This window comes from Ptiloglossa arizonensis, chromosome 6 (assembly GCF_051014685.1).
Source record: "Ptiloglossa arizonensis isolate GNS036 chromosome 6, iyPtiAriz1_principal, whole genome shotgun sequence".
Classification (NCBI taxonomy): Eukaryota; Metazoa; Arthropoda; class Insecta; order Hymenoptera; family Colletidae; genus Ptiloglossa; species Ptiloglossa arizonensis.
Genome location: NC_135053.1, coordinates 26,721,430 through 26,741,355, shown reverse-complemented (window position 1 = coordinate 26,741,355; position 19,926 = coordinate 26,721,430). Strand labels below are relative to the sequence as shown.

Here is a 19,926-nt window from a genome sequence, read left to right as displayed (position 1 = left end):
CCGGTTACCGTGGAACGATTTCGTTCGACGAAGCTAGCGGAATTGAAAATTAGTGGAATCGAGCGGTAGAACCGATGTATCGTAATTTACCGTCGTAAACGAAACGCGTTACTCGTTGCGCGATAAGCGACACGTTTCAACGTTCAGAGCGGTCGAACGAAAGATTCGCGATTTCCTTTGCTCGGAGTTTACGGTAAATGTCGAGTAGACGCGTGCAACGCGTTATTCGGGAAACGATTACCGTCGTCGGGGTTTCGACGATGAACGTTGAAATCGATATTGCGGATCGGCGAGGTCGGTCGGATAACGGATTACTCGAATTCGTTGATCGTTTTCGAACGAATCGTTGATAAATATCGACGAACGGAACAGAATCTCGTTACTCGGTGCGCGGTCCGGGAAAATCTGTCGGTCGCGGAAGATATCGCGATCGAACGCGATTCACGCGCGCGCAGCGGAAACGAGAAAGGAAACGGTCGCTCTGTCGGTCGGTCGACCGTTGTTCGAAAAGTTTCCTCGGCAGCTGTTATCTAACGTCCAACCGAAGAAGGATCGCGCGCGGATCGTCTCGTTATCGAAAGTAGCGCGCGTCCGAGGTAGTTTTCGGCGATACCGTCGAAACGATCGGACCGGGAATCCTTCCGTCTTACGATACCGATCGATCGCGTCGTTGCACCTGTTACAGCTGCACGAGAGGTAAACGAAAGGTAAACGAGAGGTAAACGAGAGGTAAACGAGAGGTAAACGAGAGGTAAACGAGAGGAGCTCGCGCGGTCGATTTCTTTCGGTGTTCGCGCACCGTTCTTCTTCTCCGAATACTATAAATACGGACGAGTTTCATCGCGAACGTCGAACGGCAGAGACTACCGTCTCGATAACGCTGGAACGGTCGCGATAGTAAAATCGATAACGTGTAATTTTTCCGTCTTCGGTTTCGTAACGCGATTCGATCGCGACGATCGTAACGATGTAAAATCTGGACGGAATTGAAAAGGTTTCGAAGAGTCGGCGTATCGTCCGTACGGTGTACGCGTACCTTTCGTAGGAAAGAACGCGTACGAGGCTGGAAGAAAATCGAGAGTGGCGACTCTACGGAGGAAGGTGAAGTCGAGGGAAAGTTTTGGAAACTTCGGTACGGGCATCGGAGAAAACGGAAAGAACGTTAGGGGACGCGGGAGAGTCGAGGCGCGTTCGAAATACGCGTCGGTCCACCCGACCCGTATTTTCTTCTCCGATGGATTCGTCGAGGCTGAGAAATTGGCGGGAGTCGGGTCGGGTCGGGTCGCGTCGCGTCGCGTCGCGTCGCGGCCCCCTGACCCGGTTCTAACGACCGTTCGTCTCTCTCCCGCGACTTACCCACGCTCGAATTGAACTTTCCACGCGTTCCGCGGATCGATTCCCGAACGATCGCGATCCAAGTACGCGCGGACGGAACGAGAGAGTTTTACGCGTACGATGATCCGCCATACGGAGGAATCCGTTGCCGTACGAACCCCCGATGTAAAAAATTACCGCGACTCTCGTCGATCTCGGGAGCCACGTCGGTCGTTCCATCGTCCCTCCCTTCGTTGGCACGTTCGTCCGTTCGCTCGAGGCTCCGATTCCGAACGATTTCCAAAATGTTCGATCGACTCTCGAAGCGAACTCGTCGGATCGTAAAACTGGAAACGGGACCGAGAAGAAGAGGAAAAAGGAACGGAAGGAAAGGTCGACGAGCGCGGAAAAAGGGGAGCGAGATTTCCTACGAGTATCGAAATACCTGCAACGATCGATGTAACCGATCCGATAAAAACGAGCCTCGCTTACCCACGGCTGCTCCGTTACCTATTCCTTCCAGCTCGAATTTTACCGGTTGCCGAGCGACCGTCCCTTCCACTCGGCGAGCCGGTGCACGGTGCAACGAACGATGTTCGACGTGCGCGCAATCGCCGAGATTGCGTTTACCGAGCTTCCATCGTCTTAACCGCGGCCAGCCACGCGTGCATTTTTCTCGAGTTCGAGGTCGCGCAAAGCTCGCCGTAATTGGTACACGCGCACGGTCCGGGTGTAACTTTTTCTTCCTCGCGTTCCTCGCGTTCCTCGCGCGTCGAGATACGCGAGGAATTCGGTGTACCGATCACCGTTGCGTCGAAAAGCGGATTGAAGATCGATCGAGGATTCACCTTCCGAGCCGGTCGTTGCTTGCCGCGAAAACGCCCCCGTGTAACGCAACGGAAGCACCGCGAGTCGATGCTGGACGTCACCGGTGTCGAACCGAACCGGACCGAACCGATCGAATACGGTCGTCCGTCTCGTCTCGTCTCGTCTCGTCTCGTCTCGTCTCGGCTCGGTTTCTCCGCTCCCGCGACATCGTCCTCGCGGTTACCGCGGAATCCGTACGAGTGTTGTCGAGAGTCGACGGCGTTGCGATATTTACGATCAATTCCGTCGAATCGAAGAGACGACGTCGACGATATCGAGAAACTCTTTCGTCGAAAGGTCGAACCGGTCGGACGAGAATCGATCGGGGATGCTCGTTCGAGGGGATCGAAAGCTTCGAGATAGGTTTCCGCGTAACGGTGACGAGGGTGGACAACGGGCCGATGGAACGGCTCCGTTGAAAAGCTCGGCGGTAAAATCGCCGCGGACTTGGAACAAGAACGCGCCGAGCCGTTTCGTGCGAGCGAGCGGAACCCTATCGACCATCGCGGCAACCGGTTATCGTGGTAACGATACGCGCTGCGCTCGCATCTCGACAGGACCGACCCACTCGGTCTCGTCGATGTCGTTTACGCGCGTTACCACCGATCGAGAACTTACTTTCGAAGATCAACGAAGAGAAGTTTTCCCGTTTCCGGTTTTCCATCCGCTTCGAAATACGCATCTGGTATCGTACGCCTACGCGAAGAGTCGTACGCGGCGCCCTCGCGAGTCGCGTTTACCAACGAAACGCGATCGATCGGTAAGGCAGAGTCGGGTTGCCGCTTCGAACGTTTCCTCGCGTGGGTAAATCGGTAAGGAAACGTTCCGTTGCGACATCGAGACGCGCAGAGCGGAATTTCGCTCGAGAGATACGAGTATCTTTTCGCGGAAACGGCCGATATCCCCGCGTAAATCCAGATGGGGATTTTCCCATCCGGGGAAACTACGCGATACCGTTGCCGCGAGGAAACAAACGCGCCGATCGCCCGAAACCTTTTCGAACTCGTTCGAGGTTTCACCGGTTTCTACGTTTTCGATCGATCGAAAGCGATCGAGCGGACGGGGCGGGTTTCTCTTCCGTTGTTTGAGATTTCTTCGCTCTCGCGTACGGCTTCCTCCCTCGAGAAATAACGGTTTTCTTCTCGACGAGTCCAAGTGAACAACGCGCAAAGAGTCGATCGTAACGGACGGATAAGAGAGAAACGAGGAGTAATTTGGACCGGGTTTCTTTAACGGGCAACGATAAGCGAACACCGCGGACGAGCGAACAGTTGCCGGCCGGATTCTCCGTACCGAGTACTCTTACCATCGAACACCGGCACTCGGGAATCTCGTCGCTCGTACACTTTCCGAACGAAATCCTTCGTTTCCTCGATCATTTACCCGGTGGCTGGAATTTTCGCGTTCGCGGCCCACGCTCGACGATATCGCGCCGCGGAAATATCGTTCGCTTCTACGATGATTCGTAGGGGGAATTTATTTCTCGAAACCGACGCGAGCTTCCACCGCGCGTACAGCGAGATACGGATACGTAACGTCGCCGAGTAGCCGATTGTTCTCGCTGTGAAACGACGAAGTATCGACGATCGAGACGCGTACGATCGATGACTCGTTCCTTGGAACGTTGAACGAATCGATCGAGGAACGAGCAGAGGTTCCTTGGTATTTTCTCGCGGGTAGACGCGTCTTCGGAATATTCGACTGGACGGTGCCACGTTGTAAGAACATTTCGAGCGTTCGCTACGGTTCGTCCGCGTAGATTCGGTCGGTGCTCTCTTCGGAAGTTTGTTCGAATCGAAACCGGGGTTGCGTAAGCGGTTACTTCGTCTCTGATGAATTGAACTCGTTTCGATGCGAAACGAGTCCGTTCGCGTCGAGCGTCGAGCGTCGAGCGTCGAGCGTCGCTCGTACGAGGAAATCCTTGAAAAGGGAACAGCAGTTTTCGCGAATAGGCGTCCTCGTAACGGTCCTGAGTCGAGATCTACCGAAGCCGAGCCAAGGTTCGAGCGTTCCCTGAATCCTCTTTCCGTGGATGGTTCTCGCCGATGAAAAAAAGAAGATAAACCATCGGACCAGTCTTCGCTCGAGTCTAGTCCGCGACGGAGGCTCCCTCCCGTCCGTTCCCTCCGAAACCGCTGTTCGGTCCGTCCCGAAACATCGCAACGAGAACGCGTTGTTCGCCGAGAACGGCAGCAGCTCGCGCGTACGTTTCAAACCGAACGAGAAAATCGACGCGGAAACCCAACCAGCTTCGAGAATACAGAGCCGAACGCGTTCGCGCTCGGCTTGGCTCGGCTCTTTCTCGATGGGAGGATACGTACGATTCGCGCTACGCAACGAGAACGAAACCTTCGCGATCTCTCGACGAGTCCAACGATCTCTGATTCCGTAATTCGTAATTACGTAATTGGCGGTGATTTTGTTCGACGCGATAACGCGGTCGAGCGGCCGAACGGTGGAAGGAACGGCGACGAAAATGGAAAGGAAAAATATCGAGGTAGATCCGTGCCGGTGGCGTGGATTAGCCGTTTCGGTCGAGCGATGGTCGGTTACCGGTACGGTAACGACTCTCGGTAACGCTCGAGAGAATATTCTCGATACGAGGTACTCTTCTCGCGAGCCGGACACTCGTTCCCGGTTCCGATCGAACTTTTCCGACTCGTACGCGTTTCGCTCGTCCACGGTTGAACGTTCCCAAGGGGCACGAAGCAGCCGGCGATGCGCGAAAAATGGACAAGGCCGAGGGCGAAAGGGCCTCGAACCACCCGCGCGGCTACGAAAAGCGGTAAAAGCCGATTTCTTATCGCGCGCGTGTTCCGTTATCGGAACTGCGAGGAGACGTTTCGCGAGTCGCGTAACCGACCGTCTCTTCGACGAATACCGAGGAGCAAGGTTCGTTGGTTCGTTCGTTACGACGACGAGAACACCGACCGAGATACCGAATCGTTCTCCTAGCTCGGTTGCATCGACCTTCCGCGAGTCTCCGTTCGTTCGAACATCTCTGCCGTCTCTACGGAACGTTCCAAAACAGTTCCGTCCTTTACTCGTCTCCTTCCCTTCGAACCAACGCGGTTCGTTTCGTGGTCCGTGTGAGTTTCGCTTGGAAATTTCAATAGAGCACAATGCGCACGGAATGCGGAATATCGATATCCACGCTCGATAAAACCGCGGGAACTGCTCTCTCGCGGCACACCTCGTCTATACCTCGTCTATACCTCGTCTGTACCTCGTCTATACCTCGATGTTTCGCGAAGAACGGGGTCGCGAGTAAAATGGCCAGAGAAATAGGGCCAGCCAGCCAGCCGGCCAGCCGGCCAGCCAGCCAATCGACTCACTTGTATTTCGAGCAACAGCTCCGTCTTCTTTCGCCTGATGTCTATCAGAATCTTCTGCTGCTCGGGCGTCAATTCTGCAAACGAGACGAACAAATTTTAACGACCTACGCACCATCGTGTTTGCGTTCAAACGAGACGCGTTACGCGTTCGATCGGTGAAACGGCTAAAAAAATGGAAACGCGTTTCGAAAATTGTTCTCGGGTCTTGAATCGCGAATCGCGATTGGCTTTACCATCGGTGCAATTGGTAACGCGGGCCGCGAACGGTTACCGATCAACGGTAGCTACCGTTGGAAGTGGAAAAGAGTGTTCGATGTTTGTTCGTTTCTCGCGCGTTTTACAGATATCGCTGAGCTCTCGGTTCGCGGAGGGAGGCATCGCGGCGAGGGAAATTCGCTTACGAAATCTATCGGTAGAATAAAATTTAAGGAAAGTTAACGCAACGGTGACTAAAGGTTGGTTCGCGTCCTAGGAGAGAACGCGTACAGGTACGGTTCTCGATGAAAATTGTTCGAATAACTCGGAACGTTGAATAACTCGCGAGGCTGGCGTCCTACGATTCTGTAACGCGTCTACTCGCGAAACGAGAAGCTCGATCGCGACGGCGGTGGCGGTGGCGGTGGCGGTGGTGGTGACGGTGACGTTCAATGTACAAACACCGATCGTTGATCGTTGATCGTTGATCGTTGATCGTTGATCGTTGATCGTTGTTCGTGAACTTGATCGAACGCCGCGAAACGGTATCGCTCGAATCGACCGTCCGGAGACAATGGTGTATCCTCGATGTCGAGGAAGGGGCCTTATTAGGAGCAATTTAGCGAAAGATCTAAAAATAGTAGCTCGAATTAAGGCTGGGGTCGCGTAGAGCCACCGAACGATCGCAAACGGGATTAAACTTCGGAAGAGAAGAAAAACCACCGACGGACAGGTTTTTTTTCCATTACCTCGTAAATACTTTCGAGCCGATAGCGCGGACGGTACAGAATATAGTACGTTGGGTACTCGTTCGAAAAATTTTCGAATCCCGTAACTCGACGAAGCGATCGTCGCTCGTAGCGAGAAACTCGAGTTGCGCGCGACGCTACCGGTCCTAGCTCCTTTCGATCGCGAAGGAATAGCTGGGAAAGGGCAGATCGCGATCGTCTCGATTCCCGAAGAAAACGCGATTACGCGATCACGCGATTTCGTACGAGCGTCGCGCGTGTGCGATTTCTTCGGTTCTCGAGCGAGCGTAAACACGAAAACGCGAGACAACGCAGAGGGGAGAAGCAACGAGAGAGGAAACGATCGTGCGCGTGTGTACGCTGCGTTTCATACGCCATTCATAACGCGTTCTGCCACCTGCGGGACGTCGTGACGGTAGTACCGTTTGATCATCCCCGGGCTCGACCTCCGCGCGAGGTTATGTAATTCGAACGGGTACGCTAACCTCTTCCTCTCGCGCGACCAGCGGAAACTCGGATCCGAGGATCCTCGGATTAGGCTAGGTTACGTGCACGAGCCGAACAATTGTATAGAAACTGTTGCTTCGTTCTACGCGGAAGAATCGTAACGGTCTCGAAACCGCGCTCCACCGATCGTTGGATCGAGCTCGATGGATATGGATCTCGATCGTACCGAAACTGTTACTTTTCCAACTGGTCCAGTTCTCGCCGATAAACCGAATCTGTGCGTTTCGCGTCTCGCGGTGGACACGGATCTCTCTGCAACGATCGTAACAAGTGATACCAGCCGACGCGCAAAAACGACACTATTATCGTGTTTCCGAGGGAAACGGATAGACGTACGTTACGTTAGAAGACGCTACAGCTTTTTGCGCAATCGAATGACTCACGAGATGTTTCCTTGCAAAGTCTAGCACAAGTGTAAACGGACAAAATAGTCGGTCTTCTTTCGAATATGCATACGTACGTACATACATACACGCATACACACGCATACACACGCACGCGCGCGCGCGCGCGCGCACACACGCACGCACACACATATGCATACGTATACATCGCAATATCGATTGTTGATAACATCGAACCGCTTCCGTAAGAGCGTCCGATTTCTCGTAAATCTCGTAAATCTCGCTCTCGAGCGATTCGATCTCTCCTCGATGCTGCATTTTTATTGACAGATGGGGGATGAACGTTCGAGAGATTCGGAGCGTCACCGAGAGCATTGTTCTCGCAACGGGAGGTACGAGGCTGGAACGGACCGTGTTCGATGAATCGCTTGATTCTCGTCCGGAGAAAGGAGATTTCGTTTTGTTTACGGCGTGTATACGATAGAAAAGGAGAAAGAGCGCGTGCGCTCTGACAGGGAAAACCCAAACTTTTTCCAGGTTGCCTTACGTTGGGACGGATATATCGAGATTCCGATCAATTTTCTTACCAGTAGTGCCGAACTGGTCGACCTGGTGAGCACCAGAATTTACTCCCGCACCTCCCAGACCGTCCAGATCTTGCCACATTTCCGAAGACTCGCACTTTCCGGGGCACACGCACTCACAAAATCACCCACCTTCGCTCGAGCGGCGCCATTTTCACTGTGTACTGACCACTCTTGGCGTTAACGACGTAAGCGCCCCCACTCCGACAACTTCGATCGATCGCGAACTACCAGCGCCGATACCGCTCCAGCCTCTCGATTCTCTTTTATCAACGGACGAACATCGTGAATCGCGAACGTTGTTCGAATTGTTACGCGGAGTGGACGAACGAGAAACGTTCGCAAAACGAACGTTTCGTCTCGTGGAAGCTGGCCTCGCGAACCAGACACGGGATACGTATTTCTTCCAACGAGACGGATACAATCTGAAATACCGACGCGATGAAATATCAATGGTTTCGGAGCGACCTCTTCGGCGGTCTTTGGAGAATCCTACTCGATCGCACTGCCCGCGTCGGTAAAGCCGATAAATGGTCGAAACACCTTCCGTACTCGCATCGTTTCTCTTCTCGTTTCTATCGAGTCTATCGGTCTCGGACCGTAACGATAAGTGCTCACTCGTCCTTGCACGTGAACCTTGGAACTTGTTTTTAAGAATCGAGAAAACGATGAATAAAATTGTAATAAAAACGATGAAACGATACTCGTATAATTTAGGATCGTGGAAAAAGAATCGAAGTAAAAATGTGGACAGGAAAGAAAGCTACTCGCGTCGCTCGAAACGAATTTATCGTGGTGTATCCAAGTTACGTTTACATTTTTGCCTTTCGTTCGAACGTTTCGACTTTCGTACGCGTTTGAACAATTTTCCTCGGTATTGTTTGCGGCGAACAATAATCGTTCGTTGCGAAGGAGCGAAAAGAAAACAATTTTAACAAAGAAATGATAAAATTGGTTGAGAAAATTGTCAAGTGCCAAATATCCAAGGATGGTTAGGATCTACGTCCACCTCGGGAGGCTACTCGGTCCGCCTCTATTTATACCGTCAAGGGTGTGCGACGTCGCAACTTTACAGTTAGTTCGATCGGCTTTGTTCGCCTCGCCGAAAAATTGCTTCGCGAACGAAGAATATTTTAGCGAAACGATATTTTACGCCATTATTTACTTTTCGCGTCGTACGATAGCTTGATCGTAAAAATGTCGTTTATCTTATCGAGATAAATAAATTTCCGAGAGAATAAATATCGATTATCGTGAGAAAAATTATTTTACGAACCATAATTCGATCACCGTGTATTTCTATTCTAGACGGAAAAATCATCCGTCGAGAACAAACGCGAATCTTCTTTCTTCTTCGAATATCTACACTTCTTACGGAAGAAATCCGTATCGCTTCATCGATTTTCTTATTACGGGTAACCGTTGCGCGCGTCGGATAGAAACAATAGATGGCTACCCACTTTCGTACAGTGGACATTATCGTTCCGACGTACTCGATGATCGATACAAAGTTTTAGAAAATTCAATTTTTCCTTTTACGCGCGGAGTAACCTTCGATCGTGTAAACCGAAAGATTCGTCTTTCTTTTCGTCGATACGTTCAAATAGGGTTCGAAAGACCTGCAGGCACCGATCAAAAGCATCGCGAATAAAAAGAATTTATTCGTTTCGTTCGTGGCGCTTCGGAAAAGGATAAGTCGGGGCCACGTTTCGTATCGCTGTTCGACGAATAACGAATAACGAATAACGAATAACGAATAACGAATAAAATTTTTCCATCTTTTATTCGCAGTTCGAACCTTTCACTTGGATCAGTTTTTGTGGATACTGTGTTATAAGGTTAGGGGTTCACGGCGCATGATCTTGTAAACTGTTGTTGGACCGCGCATCGATGGCCAGACACGCGCAGAAGGAACGAGGAGAATGGACGTGTAGTTTTCGTTTTCATCGGTGCAACGGTTTGTCCGAATAACGGAAAAGTATCTTTCGATCTTTCTTCCGTTGTCAAATATTCGAGCGTGAACGGTAGTCGATCACCTTCCCACGGGCAATATTTACGTTCGTAGTTTTGGTATCCGTCAGCGGCGAGTTCGGAGCGCGCAACGCTCACCGATCGTTACGTTTTCGTGGAATTACGAGGTGCGAACGGGAAAAAGGTCTCTCCGCGAAAATATGCGTTAGATGGATCGATAATTTGCCAGTGAATCGCACGGAACGCTTCGAACCGAGCAGCAGGGAGGATTCAGTTGGGAAAGCCAGTGGTTCGAGTGCCAGTTACACTGCTCGTGTAACGCAACCATCCTCGTGGTTATCCAGTTCGGATAAACGTCGAAGAAGAGTGGACGCATTAAGGGGGTATTCGGCCGAAAATATTTCCATCGATCGTTTTCTCTTCCGTACGAAAAGGTTTACACGATTCTTCTTTCGTACGTTGGTTCGTTAAACGCTACGCTAACATTTTTACGTCGTTACGGAGTTAAACTACTCGGCGTGCTTGACAATTTTTTCGAGTCTCCGTTTCCAATTTAGCGAACAATACCGTATGCCTCTTACTCGGCTTAATTTTTTTTCGGTTCATAGGAACACGTGTTCAAAATTATTACAAGCTTGGCAGCGATCGGACGTTACGTCCGCGTCGCTAACTTTCTTCGATTATTTGCCAATCGGTTATCGTCTTCGTCTCGCCGGAAACGATCGGTACCCTATATTTAGCATCGTGTACGACGCTAGGCCGGATCTGGAATCGTTTGGCTAGAATCTTACTCTAGAATCTTTGCGCTACGAAACGGAAACGATAGAAAAAGAAAAGGAGTTTTTAGGGCCAACTCGAGCGAATATACCCCCTTAACGAGACGTCGTCGATGCGGTTGTCACGGGACCGTATCGAATCGCGGACAACGATCGACATTTAAAGTCCTTTCCACTCGCGTGCTTTGACTCTACTCCGTAGAGAATATCGAGGTGATGATTATTCTTAAGTCGAGGTGACGTATCTATCGAACACGTGTCTCGGTAGAGAATATCGAGGTGATTGTTCTTAAGAGTACGCGGCGAGTAACGGACAGAGATTTAGACTCGCGTAGACTGGCACGATGAATGAATTTATTCAGCGGAAGGTGGTTTTCTTCTGTAGATGGTTTTGATTATCGATGATCTCGGTGTTTGGGTTTTGGGCCGGCTTATCGGAGTGCTCGGTGGGTCTCGCACCGTTGACGCGTTCGACGCGTTCGACGCGTTCGACGCGTTCGACGCGTTCGACGCGGTCGATGCGCGATGTGCCACGTCGTCTACAAGTGCATCGCAAGGGACGTGAAAAATTCGATCGGATAGTGTTTGTTCGTGGAAAAAGAAACAGTTGCTTTCGCGTGTTAAAACGCTGTGTGCGTGGCGTTCCTCTATTCGCACGAAATAACAGAATTCACCCCTTTGGTTTACCCACTCTATGCGACGGACTATAACTCGTTATTGTAAGCCACACTTCATACGGGTCACCGTGCTCCTTCGTTCGATGCTACGATCTCAGGTATCTACATTGGCTTGTTATTACCGTGCAATTGCTTTGTATTCTACGGCTTCTACGAGTTGTTTGCGAATTGAGAAACGGATGGTTGCACCGCGAGATGTCCCACAGTTGCGAAATCTATCGCGGTTACGCGAAAGGGTTCGAAGGGATCGAGTACTTACGAGTCGAACGAATAATCTACGGTCGGGTTCCAAAAGAACCTTTGCCGAATCTCGCTGGTTACGTCGCGACCTAACCAATTTCTCGTATAGGGTGTCTCGTTCAAACACGTGTATACCCTAGCTCGACGCGTCGATTAGCGGTTTCTTCTTCGATTTTGTTCAACGATTTTTCAATACGTTCTCGAGATCGTCGTTCCGAGTAATTTTTTCCTATAGCGAGATATTTGCAAAGAACTTTGGGTAAAGCTCGATTCAATTCTACCTGTACGTGCACGTTCGCGGTAACGTACACGGTCTGCATCTGTAACTTTTATACCAATCTAATCCAACCTAAAATCTAATCCTCCAAGTAGGTTAGGTTCCCGCGACGTTATCGTTTTACACGTATTTTTACGTATTTTTACGTATTTAACCTTCAAATTTTTCATGTCGGGAGTACGAGGTGGCCTCTTTATAGTTCCTCGCTGACCTATCCAACGCTTGCGAAACGTTCTGTACGTACACTGCTGGATAAAATGATAAGGCACCGTACACGTAAAGAATTTCACGCACAGTTACTAAAATCTTCAAGCTATTAGAAACGTGTTACGCGCAAAGCTATGTTACGTAGACGAACAAAACCCTGGACACTATTGTTCACCGAGTTCCTTGTTGCGAAATTTCAAGCAGAGAAAACGTTAAGGCACTTAAATTCGACCGTCGAACGAAGGACGTTGAAGCGTGTATAGTAAGTCTGTGCTAGTCTACTTTATAAAAGTTATTCGTTTATAGTTACTCACTCGTTTATAAGTGCGAAGTACTTTTTAACAGAAGAACGTTAAGCGAAGATGAAAAAATGAAAACACTTCGGTTAAAGTGCAGCCTTTTCTTCGAGGGAAAAGAGATCAATTTTAAGAAAAGCATCGAATTCTGGACTTGCGTCTAGACGAATTGCAACGGAACGTCGTCTTCTACGACGAAAACCGGAGATTTTACCTTAGCTGCAACGGAATCGCTGCGAGTTTTTATCGCTTAGGTCGCCTGGACGGATTCGTTGACCAATACGAGCCTGATAAAAGCTCGTTACTCGTTCTCGTTCATCGATCGATGAACAGAGGGCCAAGCGAGAATAATAAAGTAAACTTAAACACGAAAGAGACGGGCAAATAGATTTCGTTGACGTTCGGTAGTTGACGGAGGTTGTACATTCCGCGCGATAAAACTATAAGATGCGTACGATTTTCGTGAATATCGTTACGTAAATAAGTAAATGAGTAAATAAATAAATAAATAAATAAATAAATAAATCGATCGATCGATGAAGAATTTAATTTTTTAGAATCGCTAAAGTGTAATTTCCAGTCCTTTGGTAAACGTATGCATTTTGATAAGAATCGTGGCGATAATTATAATTTCAAGGCAAACGGGTGGGACGAAGCTATCGAGCAGGGAATATTCGTTTGCCTGTAAATAAATAACAACAACTTTTACACGTATTTAATATTCAGTAGCGACAATTGTCACGGAATAACGCACCGAGCGACGTAAACTTGACTACTAGTATTCGAAAGGCGATCGGTCATCGTGTGACTTGTTATCTTCTGCGTTTCGAAACTAGTCGACTAGTTACGAATAAACACTCGGAGCCGTGTCTCGACGGTGTAGTCGAACACTTTCGTTCGCGTTAACGCAGGAAACAAATTTTATAGCGATTCTATAGTCGGGGAGATAACGGATTTCGATCGGAGTGGGAGAACCTTGGACGTTTTACGGGATCTTTGAGTAGCTTCGGTTTAGATAATAAACGCAGCTTCGACGCAGCACATCCGAGCTTGGAATCCTCGCATCGAATGAAGCGCGAATCGTGTAACGTGTTTATTTGCAACTGGACGGTTCATTTCCGCTTGATAAAAGTTTCGGTTCTTGTCGTTCTTTCGTACCAGTTTCTAGATGTTTCCTGAATAATATCTCTCGCAATAGCACGCGTATGTAGTACATACATGTATTCTCCGCCAAGAGCCGCGTTACTTATTTGCTACAGGATTTCCCGGTATTCGCGTGAAATGAAGAAAAGACTACTTCTGTGCTTTGTCTGTGCTATTGTACTTTTTCTCATCGTAATTTCGACCGATAACGATTTCATTCAAAACGTGTCACCGTTCGCGGAGCCCGGCGACTACGATAATATTACTTGCTACGAGACGGAGGTCGGAGCGAACGCTCTTCAGGAGTTCGATCCGGAATCAGGTACGTTTCATTGGATGTACGTGGACTTTCGTTTCGATTTCATCGAAACGACCACTCTTTACACCGACTCGATCTTGTTAGAAACCGGCGAATAAAAATGATCCGAGTACTCGATCGTAACGTGAAAATTGAAAGATTTATAAAAGATTTTTGTCGAATGGTTATTGAATACCCGTGGTACATAGAGATATCTACTTGGACACAGTGCCGTCGAGTACTTTTTTCGAGCAGTTTCAAAAACAATCGAATCCGGGCAAAATCTAATCTTTCGCGTATCGCGTCACCGACGCACCGAGGCACCGACGCACCGAGGCACCGACGCACCGAGGCACCGACGCACCGACGCACCGACGCACCGACGCACCGACGCACCATCGGATTGTGCGCATCGTGTACCCTCGCGCGAACACACGCGCGGACACCGGGATGAGTCGTACTCTTGTCGCGGTTGTCCGGTTGGCTCGTACCGCGTCGCGTAATCTCTGACCAATCGGTCGGTCGTTCGTTCCTGTTCGAGTTAGTTTGTTCGAAGCTGCCTCGATCGATGATTCGAAGCTGCCTCGAAAATAAGTCGATTACAGCCTTTATTATCAGCATTATCAGTGGTCACCGGAAAGAACAGTTTCGATACCAGTACCCGATCGCGACTCAATGTATCAACGAATGAACGACACCTTTCGAACTTTTTACCCTTATCGTACGCGCATTTATCATTTTTCTCCAAAGAGACCCGGAAATATTAATATTTTCTATATTCTTCGAATCGAATCGTTGGTTCACGCGTCACTGTTCGAACTGTTTCTTCCAAATCTTCCCTGAATCTTGTTCACACGTGCTGTAGGAATTTAACAAGTGTTCGTCGAAGCAAGTATCGGGGTACCCTCGAAGAACTCGCGAAAGAAATCATTGAAAATCGTTCGGAGGATATCGCGCGAAAAGAGCAATTTAACACGGGACGGAGCACGTTCTCCGAAAAATTTTCACGTCCTTTTCTTTCTTCTTTTTTTTTTTTTTTCAATTATTGTGTACAATTACGCGGATCGAAGACTCGTCGTTGATACGATCGATCGCGTATCGTTCAACGTTGCCGATTCGTTTGTGAAAAAGCGTATCGTAATTATCGATGTATTTTTTATCTTTCGGATAAGAACGTTTCGAAGCATTGAGCGTGTAGTAAACGATTACTCGAGTCCATCCGTAGTGGCATCACGTTGCGTACTTTTAGAATCTCGTTATCTCCGTTGAATCACGATTATTCGTGGTTAAGATAGATGAAGGTAAAAATGAAAAAAGATCTTGGAATCCTCCGATGAAATATCAAGGTTTTTAATTCCGTGATAAATCGTACGTATCGAGAAGGGAGAGTTTATTTTAATATCGATCGACGGTTCTCCGAAATTGCCGATAGAGATCGTAGGTCCGTGAACCTTGTTTCGTTTGATCGTCCGGAAGGGAACGTGACTCCGGACACGGTTACCGTTAAGGAAATACTTGAACGCGTTCGACCCGACTCCTGCGACTCGCGGCTCGATCGTCCGTCGGCTCGGTAGAAATCCTAGTACCGACAGGCTTACGGCCGTACGCGTGACTCTCGCATCGCCCAATATTCCTGAATCGATACCGAGAAACCGTTCCGAATACCTCGTACAATGGACCGACGCAACGATCATTTCTGAACAACCCGAGGGACGAACCGAGAAGATCGAACGATTCCGCAATGACCATTCGATACGTTGGAGAAACTCCGCGAATTGTAATTGTACATTCATCCACGGAAAACAGAAAACGTACATTGAATCCGTTACTGTACCATTTCTACGTACGGTAAGAGACTCGCGTACCGAACTTTACGTATTTAGAAGTAATTTTTCGATTTCGACCGATCGTTTCGACGTTGTTACATCGAACGTACGAAACATGGCTAGATTCGGTTATACGCAAATACGGCTGAGCTCGGATCGAATGGCTGTATTGTCTATCGGTGCAACGGATCGCCGGAAGGGGGAGGTCGAGTCCTTGTTGCTCCTTGTTAAGGATTCTTTTCGTGGTTCTGTCGTTCGTGTCGATTTACCAAACGCCGAGCGTGCGAGAGTTCTGGATCTTAGACAGGATCCAGAGAGACGCGACAAATGAGTTTCTAGTAGCCCGGTAGCCTTGTAGCCTTGCAGCCTTGCAGCCCGGTTGGCCGAGATCGGTTGATACCTTGATCAAAAAGTTTTAGGACTTTATTCATAAAATCAAAAATACAAATTTATTCGTCCAAATCGATATGGTCCCCTTCGAAGTAGTCCCCATTGACTGCAATGCACTTGCGCCAGCGCTTGATCCAATCCTCGAAACACCGCTGGTACTCAATTTTCGGTATGTCCATCAGAGCCGTCTTCGATTTTGTCATGACCTCCTCTCGGGTACTGTAACGCGTTCCGCGAAGCGGTTTTTTAATTCGGTTGAACAGAAAAAAGTCGCAGGGAGCCAGATCTGGTGAATTTGAAGGCTGCTGGATAGTGTTCGTGTTGTTTTTCGTCAAAAACTCGCGGATAAGGATCGCATTGTGCGCCGGTGCGTTATCGTTATCGTGGTGCAAAATCCACGAGTTGTTTGCCCACAAATCTGGCCTTTTTTGACGAATTGCTTCGCGCAAACGTCTCAAAACGCCCAAATAATATTCTTTGTTGACTGTCTGTTTTTCTGGCAAGAATTCTTGATGCACAACACCATTGTAATCCATGAAAACCGTGAGCATCGCCTTCTTTCTTGACTGAAAACGACGTGGTTTTTTCGGTCTCGGCTCTTCCGGTGCACGCCATTCACTCGCTTGATGTCTGGATTGTGTGTCATACTCATAAATCCACGTCTCATCTCCAGTGATGATACGTTTAATAAATGTTAGGTCGGATTCGGCCTTGGAAATCATGTCTTTCGCGATTTCAACGCGGTCCTTCTTTTGCATGAAATTGAGGTCTTTCGGCACCAGTTTTGCAGCGACACGTCTGAGGCCCAAATCACTAACCAAAACGTCTTGAACGGATCCATAAGCAATGTTCAAGTCCTCTGCCAGCTCTCTGATGGTCAATTTGCGGTTTTCGGACAACATTTCTTGAATTTTATCGATGTTTTCATCGGTTTTCGACGTTGTCGGCCTGCCACTGCGTTTGTCATCCTCGACCGACTCACGACCACTTCTGAAGCGTTCGTGCCATCGAAAAACATTTGATCTCGAAAGAGTATCGTTGCCGAAACACTTCTCCAACATATCCAAGGTCTGCGGACCGTTAAATCCGTTTTTTACACAAAATTTAATGCAAACTCGTTGATGCTCAAATGATGCCATTTTCAAAATCGAAGACACGAACAAAGGAGATGTGCTCAGTACAACGTAACTTTTACAAATATCAAGCTATGATGCTGAAATTGGAAGGAAGTGTTAATGACAGATATGGTAACCTAACAAAAAAAAAAAAAGAAACAATCGGGTGATTGACAGCGACACACGGGGGGACAGTCCTAGAACTTTTTGATCAAGGTAGTATCCGTGCAGCTGCTCTCGTTACTCTGTTTCAGAATCCGACAGTCCGCTAGAGAACAGAAACATTTTCTTTCACGAGACGTCCTGCTTCGACGACAATAGTCTGACCTTGAATGTCCGTCAGGCGTGCGCCGTCGAATCTGCGGCCAAAATGAATCCGAACACGAACGTCTACCTCTTCTTCGTATCCGTTTCGAAGATCAACGATCGATCGAAGGAGATTTTCAATCGTTTGCAGACTTATCCGAACATCAAGATCAGACGTATTTATCCCGAGAAGTACGTGAAAAATACACCTTTGGAATTATGGTACAAGAGCAGCGTACTGCGGAAAAGTCGATGGCCTAGGAGTCACATGTCGGATATACTCAGATATCTGACTCTTTGGAAGTACGGAGGGATATATCTGGATCTGGATGTTATTGTCACAACGTAAGCACGTTTTCAGTTTTCCGTGTGTTATCGCTCGATGCGGTTACACCGGCGACGATTGTCCGTCGATTCTTCGAACAATTTAACGTTTGCAACGTTTCGTTGGGCTATAAGTACGATCGATTGCTGCCTTTCGCGTCCAAAAGTTTTCAACGGTCTAGAGAACTGAATACGATACGCGGTGATGGATGGATGGATACTCGAAACGTTACGGTGTAACGTTTTCGATGCGTTTTAGTCGAGAATCGAGAGTCAATTTATCGCGTGTGTACCGTTGTTAACGTTGCATTTTCGAGAAAGGAGATATAGATATATTCGACAGATCTCTGGAGAGTTTAACGAACTTCGTCGGAGCCGAAGACAAAAACAACGTTGCTGCCGGTGTGATGGGATTCGACGCGACGGCACTGGGTCGCCGGGTCGCCGACGCCTGTATTCGCGACTTGAAGACCAACTTTCGCGGTAACGTTTGGGGAAACAACGGACCCGGCGTGATCACTAGGACCTTGAAAAATATCTGTTCGACCGAGTATGTGAGTACCACCCCCCCCCCCCCCCCCCGCGCAACAACAACTACGAACCATCGCGTTTCGATGCGGCCTCCTACCTAACGAACTCGTTCGTAGTTAATTTTTTTATTCACTTGCACACCACTTTGGCGGCTATACGATCGGAGGTAGGAAAAAGAGTGAGTGGGGGGGAGAGCGCGCGTCGTTTTTTTATCCCGGGGCCTGCTAACTAACTAGCTAGTGGACTCGTCGGTAAGGCATCCTAGCAGGCCCTGCCTCATACGCCGGGACATTGGAAGATCGGTAAAGGATCGTATATATACCGATCGGAGGAGGTACGGGAACTTGCGGGAAACGGTTCGTGGTGAGTTTCCCTCTGGTGGGAAGCGTGGCTAGCGCCGCCGCATCACCGTATCCGATTTCGTCGGATGATCCGTACCTACGTCGAACAACTTTCCAACGAATAATCGTTGCGAACTCGTAGAAGCGATCGAGCCGTTAATGCCGGATATATTACCGGTATCGGTGTGGTATTCGTCGACGATACGAAATTTGACGTTAGCGACGGTTCAATCGAGAAACGTGCGTCGATCGATGAAATTCAATGTACACGAAATTCTTCGTGGCGTTAAGAATCGATTTTCAATCGTCGCGTTCATCGTGTTCGCGTTCCTAGATTTTCGATTTATTTCCGATCGAATCGGACGATCTTCCCGTCGTGAAATTGCTTCGACGGAACGTTCAACAATGTCCGTTCTACTTGAGGATATTATTACACACTCTGCGATAATTGAGTATGTCGCGCATGGATCTATTATACATGGATAAACGTGTACGATAGTTTCTTCTTGCAACGATTGTTTTGTGTAAATACATTATTTAACTATCGTTGGGAATTTCGAGAGTACCCTGTGAGCAAACATTTTCACGCTTTTCTCAGATTCGAGACATGACCACAGCTCGATGCCACGGCTTCAAGGTGTTCCCACCGTCGGCTTTCTACCCGATTCACTACTTAAATTGGAAAACGTACTTCGAGACGAAGAACAAGAACGCTACGATGAAGATGTTGGAGAAATCCATGGCGATTCACGTTTGGAATAAACTGAGTAATTCCGAAAAAGTACACGTGAACAGTGACGTTCCTTACACCCTGGTCGCCCGAAAACATTGTCCAAATATTTTCAATAATTGCGGGACGATATTTTAAACGATCGCGAACGAAACAAATGTGATAGAGAATGGCAATAATTGCACGAATTTGTTTCTTTTCTCAGTACTTTTGAATATTTTAATTCTTCCGTTCCGAGCACATACCGTGTACGGTATTTCTGCGCAAAATTGATGCAATGCCACGGAGAGAGGGGTTGGGGTTGGGGTTGGGGTTGGGGTTGGGGTTGGGGTTGGGGTTGGGGTTGGGGTTGGGGTTGTGGTTGGGGGGAGGAGGAGAAAACACACCGTCGAAGTTACTCCCGGTGAGCGACAATGTGGCATGGATCGTTGAATCCCTGGAACAGAGCCATCGAGAAGATATTACGGTACGATAACAGGTCGCGTTCGACCAAGAAGAATGCATCCGGGGTAACGAGATTACACCTATTTCGAACGAGCTCGCGTTCGAAGAGAATTTTCTATAACGGGCAGCAAGGTGTATA

General features: G+C 48.7%; 2 protein-coding genes across 10 annotated transcripts in view; one reads left to right on the top strand and one right to left on the bottom strand.

Annotated features, from left to right (window-relative positions):
• Step (cytohesin steppke) overlaps nt 1–8,058 on the bottom strand; it is a 45,239-nt gene extending 37,181 nt beyond the window's left edge. For both annotated transcript variants that reach the window (XM_076315130.1, XM_076315131.1), the window contains exons 1-2: nt 7,899–8,058; nt 5,517–5,590 (exon numbers count right to left, since the gene is read on the bottom strand). In XM_076315130.1, coding sequence (XP_076171245.1) covers nt 5,517–5,590; nt 7,899–7,977 — 153 coding nt within the window. In that variant the 5' untranslated portion in view covers nt 7,978–8,058. The remainder of the gene's footprint in view (nt 1–5,516; nt 5,591–7,898) is intronic.
• Nucleotides 8,059–9,947: 1,889 nt separating this feature from the next.
• LOC143148258 (lactosylceramide 4-alpha-galactosyltransferase) lies at nt 9,948–19,636 on the top strand. 8 transcript variants are annotated; one of them, XM_076314438.1, is made up of 6 exons: nt 10,235–10,249; nt 10,714–10,855; nt 13,599–13,804; nt 17,366–17,762; nt 18,085–18,295; nt 19,212–19,636. In XM_076314438.1, the coding sequence occupies exons 3-6, from the start codon at nt 13,621–13,623 to the stop codon at nt 19,479–19,481; spliced, it is 1,062 nt and encodes a 353-aa protein (XP_076170553.1). In that variant the 5' UTR covers nt 10,235–10,249; nt 10,714–10,855; nt 13,599–13,620; the 3' UTR covers nt 19,482–19,636. The 8 variants fall into 8 exon arrangements, with proteins under 8 accessions (XP_076170554.1, XP_076170552.1, XP_076170548.1 ...); XM_076314434.1 differs by lacking the exons at nt 10,235–10,249; nt 10,714–10,855 and adding exons at nt 11,148–11,417; nt 12,036–12,305; XM_076314439.1 differs by lacking the exon at nt 10,714–10,855 and having other exon boundaries at nt 9,948–10,300.
• The last annotated feature ends 290 nt before the right edge of the window (nt 19,637–19,926 follow it).

Coding starts and splice junctions, on each gene's coding strand:
- LOC143148258 (XM_076314431.1), top strand. CDS start 13,558: ATGTATTCTCCGCCAAGAGCCGCGTTACTTATTTGCTACAGGATTTCC. Junction 13,805..17,365: donor GGAGTTCGATCCGGAATCAG/GTACGTTTCATT, acceptor ACTCTGTTTCAG/AATCCGACAGTCCGCTAGAG. Junction 18,296..19,211: donor ATATCTGTTCGACCGAGTAT/GTGAGTACCACC, acceptor CGCTTTTCTCAG/ATTCGAGACATGACCACAGC.